This window comes from Rosa rugosa, chromosome 4 (assembly GCF_958449725.1).
Source record: "Rosa rugosa chromosome 4, drRosRugo1.1, whole genome shotgun sequence".
NCBI lineage: Eukaryota > Viridiplantae > Streptophyta > Magnoliopsida > Rosales > Rosaceae > Rosa > Rosa rugosa.
Genome location: NC_084823.1, coordinates 28,302,578 through 28,317,050, shown reverse-complemented (window position 1 = coordinate 28,317,050; position 14,473 = coordinate 28,302,578). Strand labels below are relative to the sequence as shown.

Sequence of the window (14,473 nt, the reverse complement as noted above, 5' to 3'; positions counted from 1 at the left end):
TTTTGTCTTTTTATAGAGTTGATGTAAATTATGTGATGTTAAGATGCTAAAAGAAAACATTGAATGTGGATTGTAAAATGTGGAGTATTAATTCACTTCCCTTGATACAAATTATAAGTTAAAATTAAAACTATCGATTTTCTTTATTTATGCAAAGATCGTCAATTGTAGTATCCGATAAACAAGGCTCTTTCTTGCAGAAAACTAGTTAGTCTAAGTGTCTAACTACACTAAAATGTCACAAAACTGACTACTGATCCTCTCACTCAAGTGGGTATACAGTTATAGTTGTTTCTTGTGAACTTTCATATGTGTGAGTGCATAGATTGTTAGTATACAACATTAACAGCTCTTTAACTGCAAGTCTTGTTCATTGGAACCAAAACTAGGCTTGAGTGGATCGGAAGTGGTAAGCCTCATAATGAAGCTCTAAGAAGTCGGGAAAACAGATAAAGGTCGGTTACTTGTTTTTCAGTAACTTCATGCTGTAATTCCAATCTTGAGTTTGTAGCCATTAGTGCTTCTAGCCATGTTTTTGTGTTTGGAATGAAATATTATAATCAGTGTTGATTTTCGAGGCAACTTCTGCTTAGTTTCGTTATGTTTCGGATTTTGAATATCCTGATGTGGACAAAGTTAAGATATTTAGCGACAAATTTCAGACTATTTATCGACTTTCATCATTTAGTTTTTGGTTGTATCCTATTGCTTTGAAGATGCTTCTAAATGTTTTGTGGCATTTTCCAATGGTAGTATATATGGTTTTCCTTGAGATCTTACTTAATCCATTGCCAATGGGATCTAAGTAATAACATTGTTGTGAATGTATGAACGACCAAATTTATATTTACATCTTTTTGATATAAATAACAAGTTATGACTTTAATGCAGTTGCTGCAATTGATGCTTCACTGATATTTTTTCAGCTGTTCCATTCGAAGACCATATATTGATCAATTTACTACCGCTTGCTATGCTCTTAAAGATAGGATGGCTCAATATTCATGCTATAACAATCTAAGTCCCTTGTCAAAAAGAACAAAAAAAGAGAGAGAGAAGAGAATCACATCATCCATAATTTGAAAATAGGGCAATTGAACTCTTATTTTTCTCCTCTTCATTAAGATTTCACATGGAATGGAAATCCTTGTTGCGTTACACTACTTCGGTAATGAGGTGTCACAAGGAATAGAAATCCTAGTTGCATTACACTACTTCAGTAATAGCATTTCACATGGAATATGTTACGACAGTGGCGCAGACTCTCATTTTCAAAATTGGGCTGAGGATGTTGGCTGTCAGAGGTGGTGGGATTGGGCTAAACTTGGCTGGCAGCCTTTAATCTGCTTATGACCTAGGAAGTCGCTGGAGGTCCCTAAAGAGGTCGGAATTCTCAAAGGTTTCTGGAGATTTTTATTGCCCCTAAAAAAAAATGTTTTATTGGCGGACGATAAATGTTTATTGGGAGACAATAAAAGTTTATTAGGAGGAAGATAAACTAATCTTTTTAAAATTAGACAGAATAAAACTTTGATTGAGGAAGAAGATGAGGAGATTACATCAATTCAAAACCTTTTCTAGGGGGCAATAAAAACACCTGCAAACCATTCTCAACTTCTTACCCAATTCCTCAGCTTCTTAATAACTTCTTGACTTGATCAGTGTTTGACTTGAGGCAAGTGAAGATCATATATCTGTGTCTACATATTTATCGGAACTTTGAAAAAAAAATATATCGGAAATATCAGGGATATAGGAGAAAATATATCGTTTATAAAAGAGTCAATTTATTGGAATTACATATAAATACATATGAATGTCAACTTCTTCTACATCCAAAAAGAGACTCTAGGTGGTTGAAAAGCCGCTCGCTGGTTTACGAAAATGCAACAATCAGACCAAAACATATGAGCCATATAGTACGAATTGTAGTGATGAACATAATAGTTATAGATCTCTTTAGAGCTGCCGACTGTTTTCCCTATAAGGGGATAATAACTCAATAATATGTTCTCTTTATCTAAAACTTTAATATAATTGAGGCCAATCCCATAAAGATGAAGTGAATGAGTTATTTTTTGAAATTGCTTCATCATGAATTCTCCTTGTCCAAATTCGATTTCATGGAATTTCTCCTCACTTGAATTCCACTTCACTCAGATTTTCCTCGAAGGGAATGCTCCTCATCCAAATTTGATCTTTGAGGAGATTTCTCTTCACCCATATTCGCTTTGAGAAGATCTCTCCTCACACAGATTTGAATTTAGAGAATTATTTCTCACACAGAATCTCACCTTGAGGGTATTTCTCCTCACCTGGATTCACCTTGAGGAGATTTCTCCTCACCCAGATTTCCTTTGATGACATCTCTCTTCACACATATTTGCATTTAGACAATTACTGAGTTTTTTTTTTTTTTTTTTAATCAGATTTTATAGATATATCTTCAGTTTATCAGAGATATATCCCAAAATTCTCTACTTTATCGGGGATATATCCCAAATATCTAATATATCAGGGATATTTGACAATGTCGGAGAAATTTCAGGGGAAACGGTAGAAGATAAAGTATTAACCCCCTAAAATGTATCGGCCTGTCCAAAAAGAGAGATATTGGGGGATATTTCAGAACTATCATAGATATTTCAATCCTTGGCTGGATCTTTCTTCTATTAAAAAATAGGAATACCTTGGCCCTTTCTTCCATCACATGCCACCACGTTGCATATTTGCCTTCCCAAGTACACCTCTGACATAAATGCACTTAAAACGAGAGACAAAATTTTTTCTTACAATCATAATATTTCTCCATTGTATCCTTTTTGTACTATGGATGTAGAATCTAGTGATCATTTATTTATGGACTGTCAATTTGCTCGCCAGGTTTGGTCCTCTACTCCTTCTCCTAGGCCTTTTAATTGGAATAACTCTTTTATATCTTGGATTGATCATATAAGTAATATACCTTCTTTTGCTGATAATCTTTCCTTAATCTTCTTGACTGCTTGGTCCATTTGGAATTGTAGAAATAAATTAGTTTTTCAGAATGTTGCTTATGTCCCATCTAAATGTGTTTTTCAAGCATCTATAATCAGATCCAATTATCTTCAGGCTAATCCTCAGCATATTTTTCCTAAAACATCAAGATATTTTCATATCAAATGGCAACCTCCTAATTCTAAACAGGTTAAATTGAACTTTGATGGTTCTGTTAGAAATGGCAATGCTACGATTGGTTTTGTTATTCGTAATGCAGATGGCAATCCTTTGTTCGCTGCTAATAGGAAGCTTGGCAATGCTAATGTGCTTGTGGCTGAAGCGACTGCTTTAAGAGACGGTCTACATACCGCTCTTTTGCATCATTATTCAAATGTTGTTGTTGAAGGCGATTCCAAGCTACTAATTGATTTTTTTTTTCTTTTTTTTTTTAAAAGGGTTTGGAACCCAGCCTAACTGGGAGGCTCAGCCCCACGTCCGGTTTATTTATTGAAATTAAAAAATCGTCGGGAGGGACAAATACCCAAAACCCGAGCATACAAAACATCTCAATACAGAGCAAAATACAATGTGGAACTCCAGAAAAGAGCCCAAGAAAACCAAGATTAAGAAAACCTATAACGAGGACAAAAAGATAGATCCTGACCAAAAGAGGAGTACAGAAACGGTGGTAACAAATCCCACCAAACATAGTTATTTGAACTGGCACCATAGTTAGCTAACTTGTCTGCTACTGAGTTACCTTCCCTAAAGATGTGGGAGATGTGAACATTCATTTGACGGGTTGTTTGCAAGCAGTTACCCCAAATTGTACGAAGATGCCAAGGAACAGACAAGGGAACCTTGAAGTACTTTAACAGAAGCAAAGAATCCACTTCTAACCACAGATTGTGCCACCCATTTGTCCAAGCTAAGCGCACTGCCTCAATGACAGCTAACATCTCTGCGTCTAGAGCACTAGGCACTGCAACCCTGGCAGAGAAGGTTCCTAGAAATTCTGCCTCACTAGTACGGAAAATCCCGCCATAACCTGCAAGAGACGGCTCATGGAAAGATCCATCGGTGTTTACTTTCAACCGATGAATAGGAGGGGAGTGCCATAACACTTGCACAACTCTAGGGGCTGCAGGGCGTAAAGGAGAAAGACCCAGAAGCACAAAAATTGGCAGAGACTGGGGGTTAGAAGAAGGGGTAAAAACCAGAGACGCTGATTCCTTAAAAGACAAGATCAACCTCTGTTTAAAATTCACCTCATTAAAGTCACCTCCATCATGCTTTAATCTGTTACGCTCCATCCAAAAACTCCAAAGGATATTGCAAAAAGAAATATACCAAAGAAGCTTGGAGGAAATAGAGAGGCTAGAAACGAAGTTGCCTTCTAGCAGGTCAACTAATGACATACTTGGGTCAAAACGAAGTCTGAAAAGAGATACCACCCAATGCCAGATCAAGAGAGAAGCCTCACATGTAACAAAGAGATGACTTGTGCTTTCAGAGTTAGATTTGCACAATTGGCATCGTGAGCATAGGACTGATCCTCTTCGTTGGAGTAGGTCATCTGTAGGAATTCGATTCAACAAAACCTTCCAAGTCACTAAACTTTTCCGAGGTTGGATGGCACCATGCCATATTTTTCTCCCCCATCTTACCCTTGGCCGCGGGTCAGCAAGGCAACTGTAGGCACATTGAGCAGTGAGTACACCAGACCGCTCCAAAGCCCATACTGGCTGATCTGGGACATCAATGGTAGGTAATGGAACAGAGTAAATAGCTGCAGCTGCCTGCGGATGCACTAGCTGGAAACTCCAAGGAATTTTCCATTCATTATTATGAATAAAAGTACAAACCTTGTCATCAAGGAATGGAAGAAAATCGGGGGAGCAATGAAAAGAATTTACAAGTGTTTCACCCAACCAATTATCCTTCCAGAATCGAATCAATCTGCCATCCCCAACAACCCATTGAAGATTAGCATGAAACTGCGGCCAAAGCTTTTTGAGCCCCAACCAAATCGACGACTTCTTATAGTAGCTAGAAGGAAGCAAACCTGGGGTTAAGAAACGATCATGGAGCAGAATCGCAGAAGGAGTAATTCTTGTGACTACATCCCAGCAACGTTTCAAGAGCAATGACTTATTGAGTGTGAAAGGGTCTTTCAAACCTAGACCACCTCGATCTTTGGGGGTGCAACAATTCTTCCAGGCTACAAGTGCACAGCCATCTTTCATAGGATCACCATTCCAGAAAAAATTACGAACCCACCTTTGGACTTTCTTCAGAAGTTCATGGGGCCATTCATAAACCTGGAAGCTGTAAATTAACTGGCTATGAATAACAGAACTAATTAATTGCAGCCTACCTGCCTGTGAAAGTAATCTGCCATTCCAAGAACTGAGCTTGCTCTTCACTTTGTCCGCAATGGGCAGAAGAAAATCTGATTTAGGCCTCCCCACAAAAATGGGAACACCCAAATAAGTAAAAGGGAAATTGCTAACATTGACATCCAGAATATTCCTTATTCTCACTTGCCTTTGAACTGCAAACTTGCCAAGAAAAAGCTGTGATTTTGCTTTGTTTACATTCTGACCCGAATTTAATGCATATTCATCCATGAAGGACATCAAGTTTCTGAGGTACTTGTAGCGACCTTGAAGAAAAACCATTACATCATCCGCAAACAAAACATGTGATGGAGGCGTTACATAACCTGGAGCTTTAATGCAACGGATCTTTTTTCTATTAACTGTTTGAACCCAAAATAAATATTTTTTCCCTACATGGGGGACTCGAAGAGAACCGGGCCAATATCCGTGGCCCAAACGATTTATTTTCGATAAGCTCGGAAAATATTGTTTAGAGGCTAAATAAAGCCTACTTGGAGGCCAAGCAATTTTAAAGCAAATCTGGGTATTAATCGATTTACTATTAATTATCAAATATTTGATAATTAATGATGATCTATTTGCTTGATTACCAAGGTTGAGCAGGAGGGAAGAATGCGGACGAGTCGGTTTGCTCGCGAAGATCAAGCTGGCTATACTTCTCTACCCATATTCAAGACCACCCCTGCAATTAAGGTCTTTGGTGGTTCAATTAAAGAGGGAGTCAAGGTGGGCCATTATCCTTCGCTACCAGCGGCATGCAAGCAAGCCATGCAAATATTCATATATTCCCATGCAATTAATGTGCAATGGCATATATGGAAGCATGCAATCATGCTTGATGGTGGTCAAAGAGGAATATTTATATATATATGATGTATGTATGGTGGCTCATGCATGGTTCAAGTAAGGAAGATTCCCCATGTAATTAAACATGGCAACGTGCTGTCCTTCTCCACTTATATTCAAGAGTATTCATGCAATTAAATAGCATGGTGGGCCATCATTCACCAGCCAATCACATGCAAGCGAGCAAGTCTTCCATGCAATTAAGGTTTCATGAAGGTGGAGCAGTTTGACTCGCGACCAAGAGAAAGATTACATCCAGGACTCCAAGAGGCAATTAACTCTTGCCTATATTCTAGCGATGACAGAGGCAAATATCATTACTTATTGCCTACGATTAGATATCAAAACTATTAAGAGTTTTGATTCGATTTCAAGGCCAATAACTGTGGCCTAAAATATAGTATTTCATTCCTATTTGGAAAGTGAATCTGCAGCAGCCTATATATAGAGGCTAAAGACGATACAGAAAAGACCTCTCTCATATCAATCAATCCTAGCGATTACAAAGCCTCCCCGGAGCAAACCTTCAACCTCGTTGAAACCCGGTGACCGTGCGCCAGTCCCAGTCTCTCCGAGAGCCGACTGTCAGCATCACCAGACCAACCCGGCGACCGTACTTCCAGTCCCAGTCTCCCCAGGAGCCGACTGCGAGCGCAACCGCCACTGTTACTACCAGCGAAGCAAGGGTAACGCCCTCGCAACCCAGCGAAGCTAAAGTCACGCTTTAGCGCAACCCGTGCTTCTCCCAACTTCCCAGTGATTGCTCTGCTTAGTCTACGACGCTAAGTATCGATTCGGCGAACGCAAGAGACCACAACCAAAGTCCTTATCCGTAAGGCAAAAGTCCTTTTCCGAAAGGCTAGAGAAGAACCCTGTGACGAGGTTGGTGCTCTCCTCATCCACATCGTTTGAGAAGAAGTCAGGTCAAGGGACGCCCCGAAGACTGCACCCCGCGGTGCTGGCACGCTCGCGCATTTAAAAGAGACAGTTTGTACCAGACTGATTTTGGGAGCAGAACATTTTGGCACGCCCAGTGGGACCACGCTAGAGTGAATTGAGGGATTTAATAATCATAACAACCCTAAATTTAAAGAGAAATTTGTTTGATTACAAAGTTTTGAAGAGAGTGAAAGACTCTACTATAATGATGCATGACTTTTTACAGTTCTCGATGACTCGAAGAGTCGAAGAAGAAGAAAACACGTAGCTAGTGTCGTCTAGACTTCTGAAATAATTTTTTTTTTCCCACGTTCCCTAGCATATATTGCTATTTATTTATAAATATATTATATATATGTGTGTGTGTATCAAAAAAATTGCGCCCTACCTTCCCTTGGACCCTGGGCTGTCGCTAAAGCTACTCTTGGGCAAGGTCGGGCCTGGTCTCGGCCGCGCCGGACTCTTAGTCAGATCGACGTGTCCTTGGCCTTGAAGGAAGTGTGCAGAATCTTTTGGAAGCCGCTCCTGCCGTTCTTGAATGGTGACTTGATGGTGACGGAGGTGCCGATATGGAGCTCCTCGACTATGTCTCCGGTCTGGAACATGTCGCCGATTCACTTGTCGGCTTTGGGCAACAAGCTGCAGGCTTGTATTGTCCCTCTTCTTCTACCTCCTCCGCTGGCTTCGGCTGCTTGACGACTTCCGGCTGTTGTTACTTCTTGGCAGGCTCGAAGGCCTCGATGGAGTTAAAATCGATTTTTGCTTTCTAGCCATGGAGGTGGTGATGGCGTCACAGTCTCAGAAATGTGATCAAGAAGAGAGAGAGAGTGTGTGTGTGAGAGAGAATGGCATGAACCTAGTTTACTAATTAGGTTGAGGGTAAAATTATCATTTTATTTTAAATTGAGTTAGTAGGAATGAAAATCTATTGATAGGGTACTTGGGTTAATTTTAGCTCATTTTGGTGCTTTGGGTCAATGCTCCTAATGTTTAATTAAATTATGCCTTACTTGATTAATTAAGTAATTCATTATTGATTAATTATCTTAATTAATTAAGCTCCATTCTTTTTATAACTTCTACTTTTATAATTCTACGACACCACCGCACGCAATATTATGGTTTCGGATTCCGCTCCTTAAAGATTTTTAGTTGACTGACATCGTCTATTTTGTTCTTTTGTCAACAATTTCTATTTTGCTCTAATTTCGCGCAATTTTATCTCAATTTCCACAACTTTGTTTATTTCCTACAAATAGACAAAATTAGATTACATATTAATTGACTTGAAGATTATCTTTTTTTTTTTTTTTTTTAAATGGTTTGGAACCCAGTCTAGCTGGGAGGTTCAGCCCCACGCCCAAAAACGTTTGTAATTATGGAGCATTTAAAATATCCCCTGATATGTGTTCCCATAAAATTAATAATTATTCCGGCAGTCTAATTATTCCAGTTTTATTAACCAGAATCCCTTACGGTGTTAGTTCCATTCCAATTCAAAAATATATAAGTTGTCATAACTCATAAGCAAGTAATCAACTGAGATCTTGATTCCGAACTCAATATTAATAGTGTCTATAGCATCATGGTGTATTACAGTATTGCCAACTGTATTAAAATCCAAATGAGCAATTCCAATATCATGTTCTATCACCGAAAGATTCCATTTAATCTTTTGAACCACATGATGATAATGTATGGGGAGTTGGCTATGGAAAATAAGATTCCTTCCGCGAAAGTTCACCCACCACATGAATGCATGATGATAATTTATTTCTCTCTCAAGAGTCAAGTCTCTCACCACTTTACTTCTCTTCATTCTTGATCTTAACAAACTGCTATATTTGAAGTCGATCTGATCCCACCTTCAAATTCCCACGAAACCCAGGTTAAGCTCCAACTCGTTTCTCATTTTTGTGTTGCTATGTTTCTGCTCTCTGATTCAACATCAACTTTCTTTTTTTTTTTTTTGTCTTTTTCTCTAGTTGTAAAAGAGGCACCAGTTTGTAATTGATATGGATTTAATTCAACATTTCTTATGAAATTTTGGAACATACATGCATAACTTGGCCACTCATCAATTTTGATCATAACTTTTCGTCAAATAGGATATATGGATATGTGTTATGGAATAGAATATGTATTTGCAGCTGCTTCTAGTGTTTCACTGTTTTGTGTCTCTGTTTATTTAGATTACCTGAACAAGAGAGAGCAGAGGGATAGACAACCACTTAAACCAAACCAACTAATGTTTTTTTTTCCTTCTCCTTTTGTTACAATAGGAGCCCAAAAAGGCCCAACAACAAGAAACAAAAGCTAACAAAGGAACAACAGCATTCTCAGTTCTTCTAGGTATAGAAACACCATCTAAATCGTCCAGAAAAGCTTGAACAGCATGAGCAGGGGGGATCCTCAAAAATGATAAGACCAGGAGCATGCTCAATACTCATTTTGGCTAAGGCATCAGCTGTTATATTGAAATGAAGTGATGACAACCATCAACAAGAGAGCCAAGGGGGTGCAGAGATAAATCAGACCTTTGCAAGAGCAATATAAGGATGGCAGAATCAGACTCAATTTCCAGATTAGAAATGAGCAAATTCCTAGCAATTTTAAGGCCATAGTACAGCCCCCCAAACCAGCTAATGTTTGCTGCTTCCCTAGTTAATTATACAACTCTTTTTAGAATGAATATTTATTTATAGTGGATTGACTAGGAAATTATTCATCTTTTCTATGTTTTATGCAGTAGGGAAGGCAAACCAGGAAACACGATTGCATGTCTTCCGTGATAGTTAATTCCAAGCCTTGAAATTGTGTTGAAAGCTTCTCGGGTTACTCCTATATGACACGTACTCTTCCACAAGCAGGAAAGTAAGTTTCATCGGAAATGAGCACACAAAGAACCTCTCCATCTTTGCCCCCTTCAACTCCTCAGTGGAAATATGAGGTTTTTCTGAGCTTTAGAGGTGATGACACTCGCAAGGCTTTTACTGACCACTTATACACTGCATTGGAACATCAAGGAATCATAACTTTCAGGGATGATCCTGAACTTCAGAAAGGGGAAGCTATTTCTCCAGCACTAATTGCTGCAATTGAAGAATCGAGATTTGCTCTCATTGTTCTCTCACAAAATTATGCATCGTCAACATGGTGCTTGGATGAACTAGTGAGAATTCTTGAATGCATGAAAGCAAGAAAAGCTGTGCTGCCAATTTTCTATGATGTTGATCCCTCTGTTGTACGAAAGCAAACAGGGAGTTTTAGAGAAGCCTTTGCTAATCATGAAGAAAGGTTTAGGGATGACAAAGAGAAACTGAGAAGGTGGAGATATGCTTTGACAGAAGTGGCAAGTTTCTCAGGGTGGAATTCAAAGGAATGGTATGCTTATACTCTTTTGTCTAATTTACACATAGTTAAGTTTTGCGCTCTTCATTATGTTATTCACAAATAATATAAGCAGATAGTCAGTTGAGCTTATGAGGCTTTTTAAATGCCATTACAAAAATATAAAAGAAATCTAGTCCAATGCAGACACATTTCATTAACTAAATACTTGATAACTTTAGTCTATTCTGTGTTGTAGGTATGAATCAAAGCTCATTAGAGATATTGTTGAAGTTATATGGACAAAATTGCAACCTACATCATTCAGTTATGCAGAAAATCTAGTCGGAATTTACTCAAGATTGCAGCCAGTCAATTTCCTTTTAGATGTAGGGGTGGATGACGTCCGCTTCATTGGTATATGGGGAATGGGCGGAATTGGTAAGACTACTATGGTAAGAGCGGTGTATGAGAGAATCTCTCGTGACTTTGAATTTAGTTTCCTTCTTACCGATGTGAGAAACTCTGTTGAAAAAAGTGGTCTACTTAATTTACAAGAGCGACTTCTCTCTGGGATCTGGACAAAGAAGGCCAACGTATCAGACCCTCATGAAGGAGCCACCATTATAAGGAGGTTGTTAGGTCACAAAAAAGTTCTCCTCATTCTTGATAATGTGAACCATTCAAGTCATTTAGAATATTTGGCAGGAAACCAAGAGTGGTTTGGTTCAGGGAGTAGAGTGCTTATCACAACTAGAAATGAGCATTTGTTGATTAGACATGGAGTGGAGAGAAGATTGAAGGTCAAAGAATTAAATCATGATGATTCTCTTCAGCTTTTTAGCTGGAAAGCATTCAGAAGAGGTTACCCTGAAGAAGATTTTCTTGGTTTGTCAGAATCTGTTGTAAGTTATGCCAAAGGTCTTCCTTTAGCTCTTGAAGTACTGGGTTCTTTTTTGCATGGAAGAGATCAAAGTGAATGGAACAGTGCACTGGGGAAACTGGGAAGAGTTTGTAACTTGGAAATCTTTGACATACTTAAAATAAGTTACAATGATCTAGATTCTGAAGAGAAGAAAATATTCCTAGACATTGCATGTTTCTTTAACGGACAGGACAAAGATCGAGTGACAGAAGTACTAACCAGCTGCAATTTTTCTGCAATTATTGGAATAAAAGTCCTCACGGAAAGATCTCTCCTAACTCTTTCAAATGGAAGACTATGGATGCATGATTTGCTCAGAGAAATGGGTCACGAAATTGTCCACCTGGAATCTCCAAACGAGCCGGGCAGGTGCAGTAGATTGTGGCTTCTTGAAGACGTCAAACATGTCTTGACCCAAAATACTGTAAGAAAATTAGTACAAGAATAATTTTAACTGTTATTTGCTAGTACATTATATGAGAAGTCCGTCTACTAAATCTGCTTTTTATGGTGTGATAAAATTTGGTTGATAGGGAACTGAAGCAATAGAAGGCATATTGGTGGACTCAACCGAGTCAGGAGTAGACGTGGACGTGACTCCGAAATCATTTTCAATGATGAACAAATTGAGATACCTGAAGATTAAGAATGGGAACCTACCTAAGGGGCTTGATTATCTTCCCAATAGTTTACGGATTCTTGATTGGACGATGTATCCGTTAAAATCTCTGCCATCACATTTCAACCCTCAAAAGTTGCTCGAACTCAGCTTGTCTCACAGTTGTATTAAACATGTTCGGTTAGGAACAGAGGTATACTATAATTACTCTATCATTCTTTTATTACTTATAATAGTTGTTCAATATATCATGGAAGCTAAATTTTTTATGCTTTTTACTTGACATGCAGCCTTTATACAATTTGAAAACCATTAATCTGAGTCACTCTCTGAATCTTGTCAACACCCCAGACTTCAAGGGTATGCCATATCTCGAGAATCTGTTTCTTGAAGGTTGTACAAGATTGTATAAGCTTGACCCAAGTATTGAAGTGCTTGAAAGACTTACTGTGCTGAATGTGAAAGATTGCAAAAATCTTGTGCATTGTGCAAGCAGTGTACGCGGTTTAAAGTCTCTCAAAGTTCTTAATCTTTCTGGTTGTTCAAAGGTTAACAAACTACCGAATGACACGGGTCATTTGGAGAGTTTGGAGGAGCTTTATCTGAATGGCACTAGCATAAAACAACTACCTACGTCTGCTGAAATGCTTGAAAGACTTTCTCTCTTAAACATGGAAAATTGCAAACATCTTGTGTGTCTTCCAAGCAGTGTCGTAGGTGGCTTAAAATCTCTGAAAGATCTGAATCTTTCTGGTTGCTCAAGGCTTGACAAATTGCCAGATGAGTTGGGTCATATTGCCTGTTTGGAGAAGCTTGTTGTGAGTGGAAGTGGCATAAGAGAAGTGCCCTCCTCTATTGGTGTTTTGAAAAACCTCAAAGAATTATCTATTGCTAGATGTAAAGCAGAGTCACCTAAATCATGGAATATGATGTCCAATCCCTTTCAGTTATTGCGAAAAAGAAGCCCCATTCTGGCTGGATTGTCGTTGCCTTGTTTGTCTGGTTTGCATTCATTAACCAAACTAAATCTAAGTGACTGCAATCTTTCTGAAGAAGCAATGCCCAGTGATTTTGGATGCTTGTCTTCATTAAGAGATTTAGATCTCAGCAGAAATCAATTCTCAAGACTACCTGAGAGCATCAACCAACTCTCTAAGCTTGAATATCTTAGCTTGTATCGGTGCTGCAAGCTTCGGAGATTACCAGAGCTTCCATCTCAGGTATGGGTAGACGCCGACAACTGCATTTCATTAGATACGTTGGCCAGTCAAATAGGACAATACAATTCGGTGCTACGAGGAATCTTTGTTAACTGTTTCAAACTGGTGGAGAATGAAAACTGTGAGAGTATAGCATTTTCATTGTTAACACGCTACCTTAAGAGTAAAGCATTTTCTGACCGTAGACAATTTGAGTTTGTTGGTCCTGGAAATGAAGTTCCAGAGTGGTACAATCACCAAAGTGTGGGATCTGTGATAACTGTAGAGCTGCATCCAGGGTGGTTTAGTAACAAATTTATGGGATTCGCCTGGTGGGTCGTTTTTAGACTCCTCAAACCACTCCCGCCTTTGGTTTGGTGGTCCATTAATTGCAAACTGAGGGCCAATGGAAAAGACGCCCCTCCCCAAAATGGTCCAGAGTTTGGGGAAGAGTGGGGTCAACCTATGTCAGATCACATTTGGTTCTTCTTTTTGCCCCGTGATGAATCCTTTTATCGTAACTGGCAGGATATCTACTATCAGCTTGTATTCTCATTTCAACCCCGCTACGAGGATCCACGAATAATGAATGAGGAAATTGTGCAAGTGAAGAAGTGTGGGATCCGTATGGTATATGAGGAAGATGTAGAGGAGCTTTGGGAAACAAAATTGAAGCAAAGCAATATGGGCATTAATACCAAGCGATGCCTTCAACACTATGATGATGATGGAGCATCTAGTAGTGCAAGTGAGGCTCATCCAATAAGAATTGAACAACTCCACCTTGACAGCGCAGGACCCAGCGGAACCCCTTATATTCATGACAAGAAACATGATTAATGCATTTTTATTCTGTGAAAACGAAGAGAAAACCTGGTTGTATAATCATGGTTCATGCCTACTGGTAGCTCGACGAATCGACGAAGCAGCAATATTTGGTTAGTCCAAAATTTTGAATGTCTCTTTTATTTTATTGCTATATATCTTGAAAAACAAATTGCCACAAAATTGGTAATTACGATAGACAAACGAAAAAGCCACTTATCTTGCTAATTTCTGAGTACATTGTACATTTTTTGATGTCTTCCGATCTTGGGGATCAAATTATCTACCCAGCTTGGAATTTGGCCGACTTTCATTGTGTACTAGTTAAGTTTTGGTGGACCATATAAAATGTCGTTAATGCAGTTCGGCCAGTTCCTAAACATAGATACTAAGAGCCGGAAAGTAAAAG

At 38.9% G+C, this 14,473-nt stretch overlaps 1 protein-coding gene across 4 annotated transcripts; it reads left to right on the top strand.

Moving 5' to 3' along the window:
* The first annotated feature begins 8,924 nt into the window (after positions 1–8,924).
* On the top strand, positions 8,925–14,272 carry LOC133745555 (TMV resistance protein N-like). Of its 4 annotated transcripts, none has more exons than XM_062173644.1 (5): positions 8,925–9,054; positions 9,919–10,550; positions 10,756–11,845; positions 11,955–12,233; positions 12,331–14,272. In XM_062173644.1, the coding sequence occupies exons 2-5, from the start codon at positions 10,057–10,059 to the stop codon at positions 14,077–14,079; spliced, it is 3,612 nt and encodes a 1,203-aa protein (XP_062029628.1). In that variant the 5' UTR covers positions 8,925–9,054; positions 9,919–10,056; the 3' UTR covers positions 14,080–14,272. The 4 variants fall into 4 exon arrangements, with proteins under 4 accessions (XP_062029628.1, XP_062029625.1, XP_062029626.1 ...); XM_062173641.1 differs by having other exon boundaries at positions 9,916–10,550; XM_062173642.1 differs by lacking the exon at positions 8,925–9,054 and adding an exon at positions 9,670–9,813 and having other exon boundaries at positions 9,916–10,550.
* The last annotated feature ends 201 nt before the right edge of the window (positions 14,273–14,473 follow it).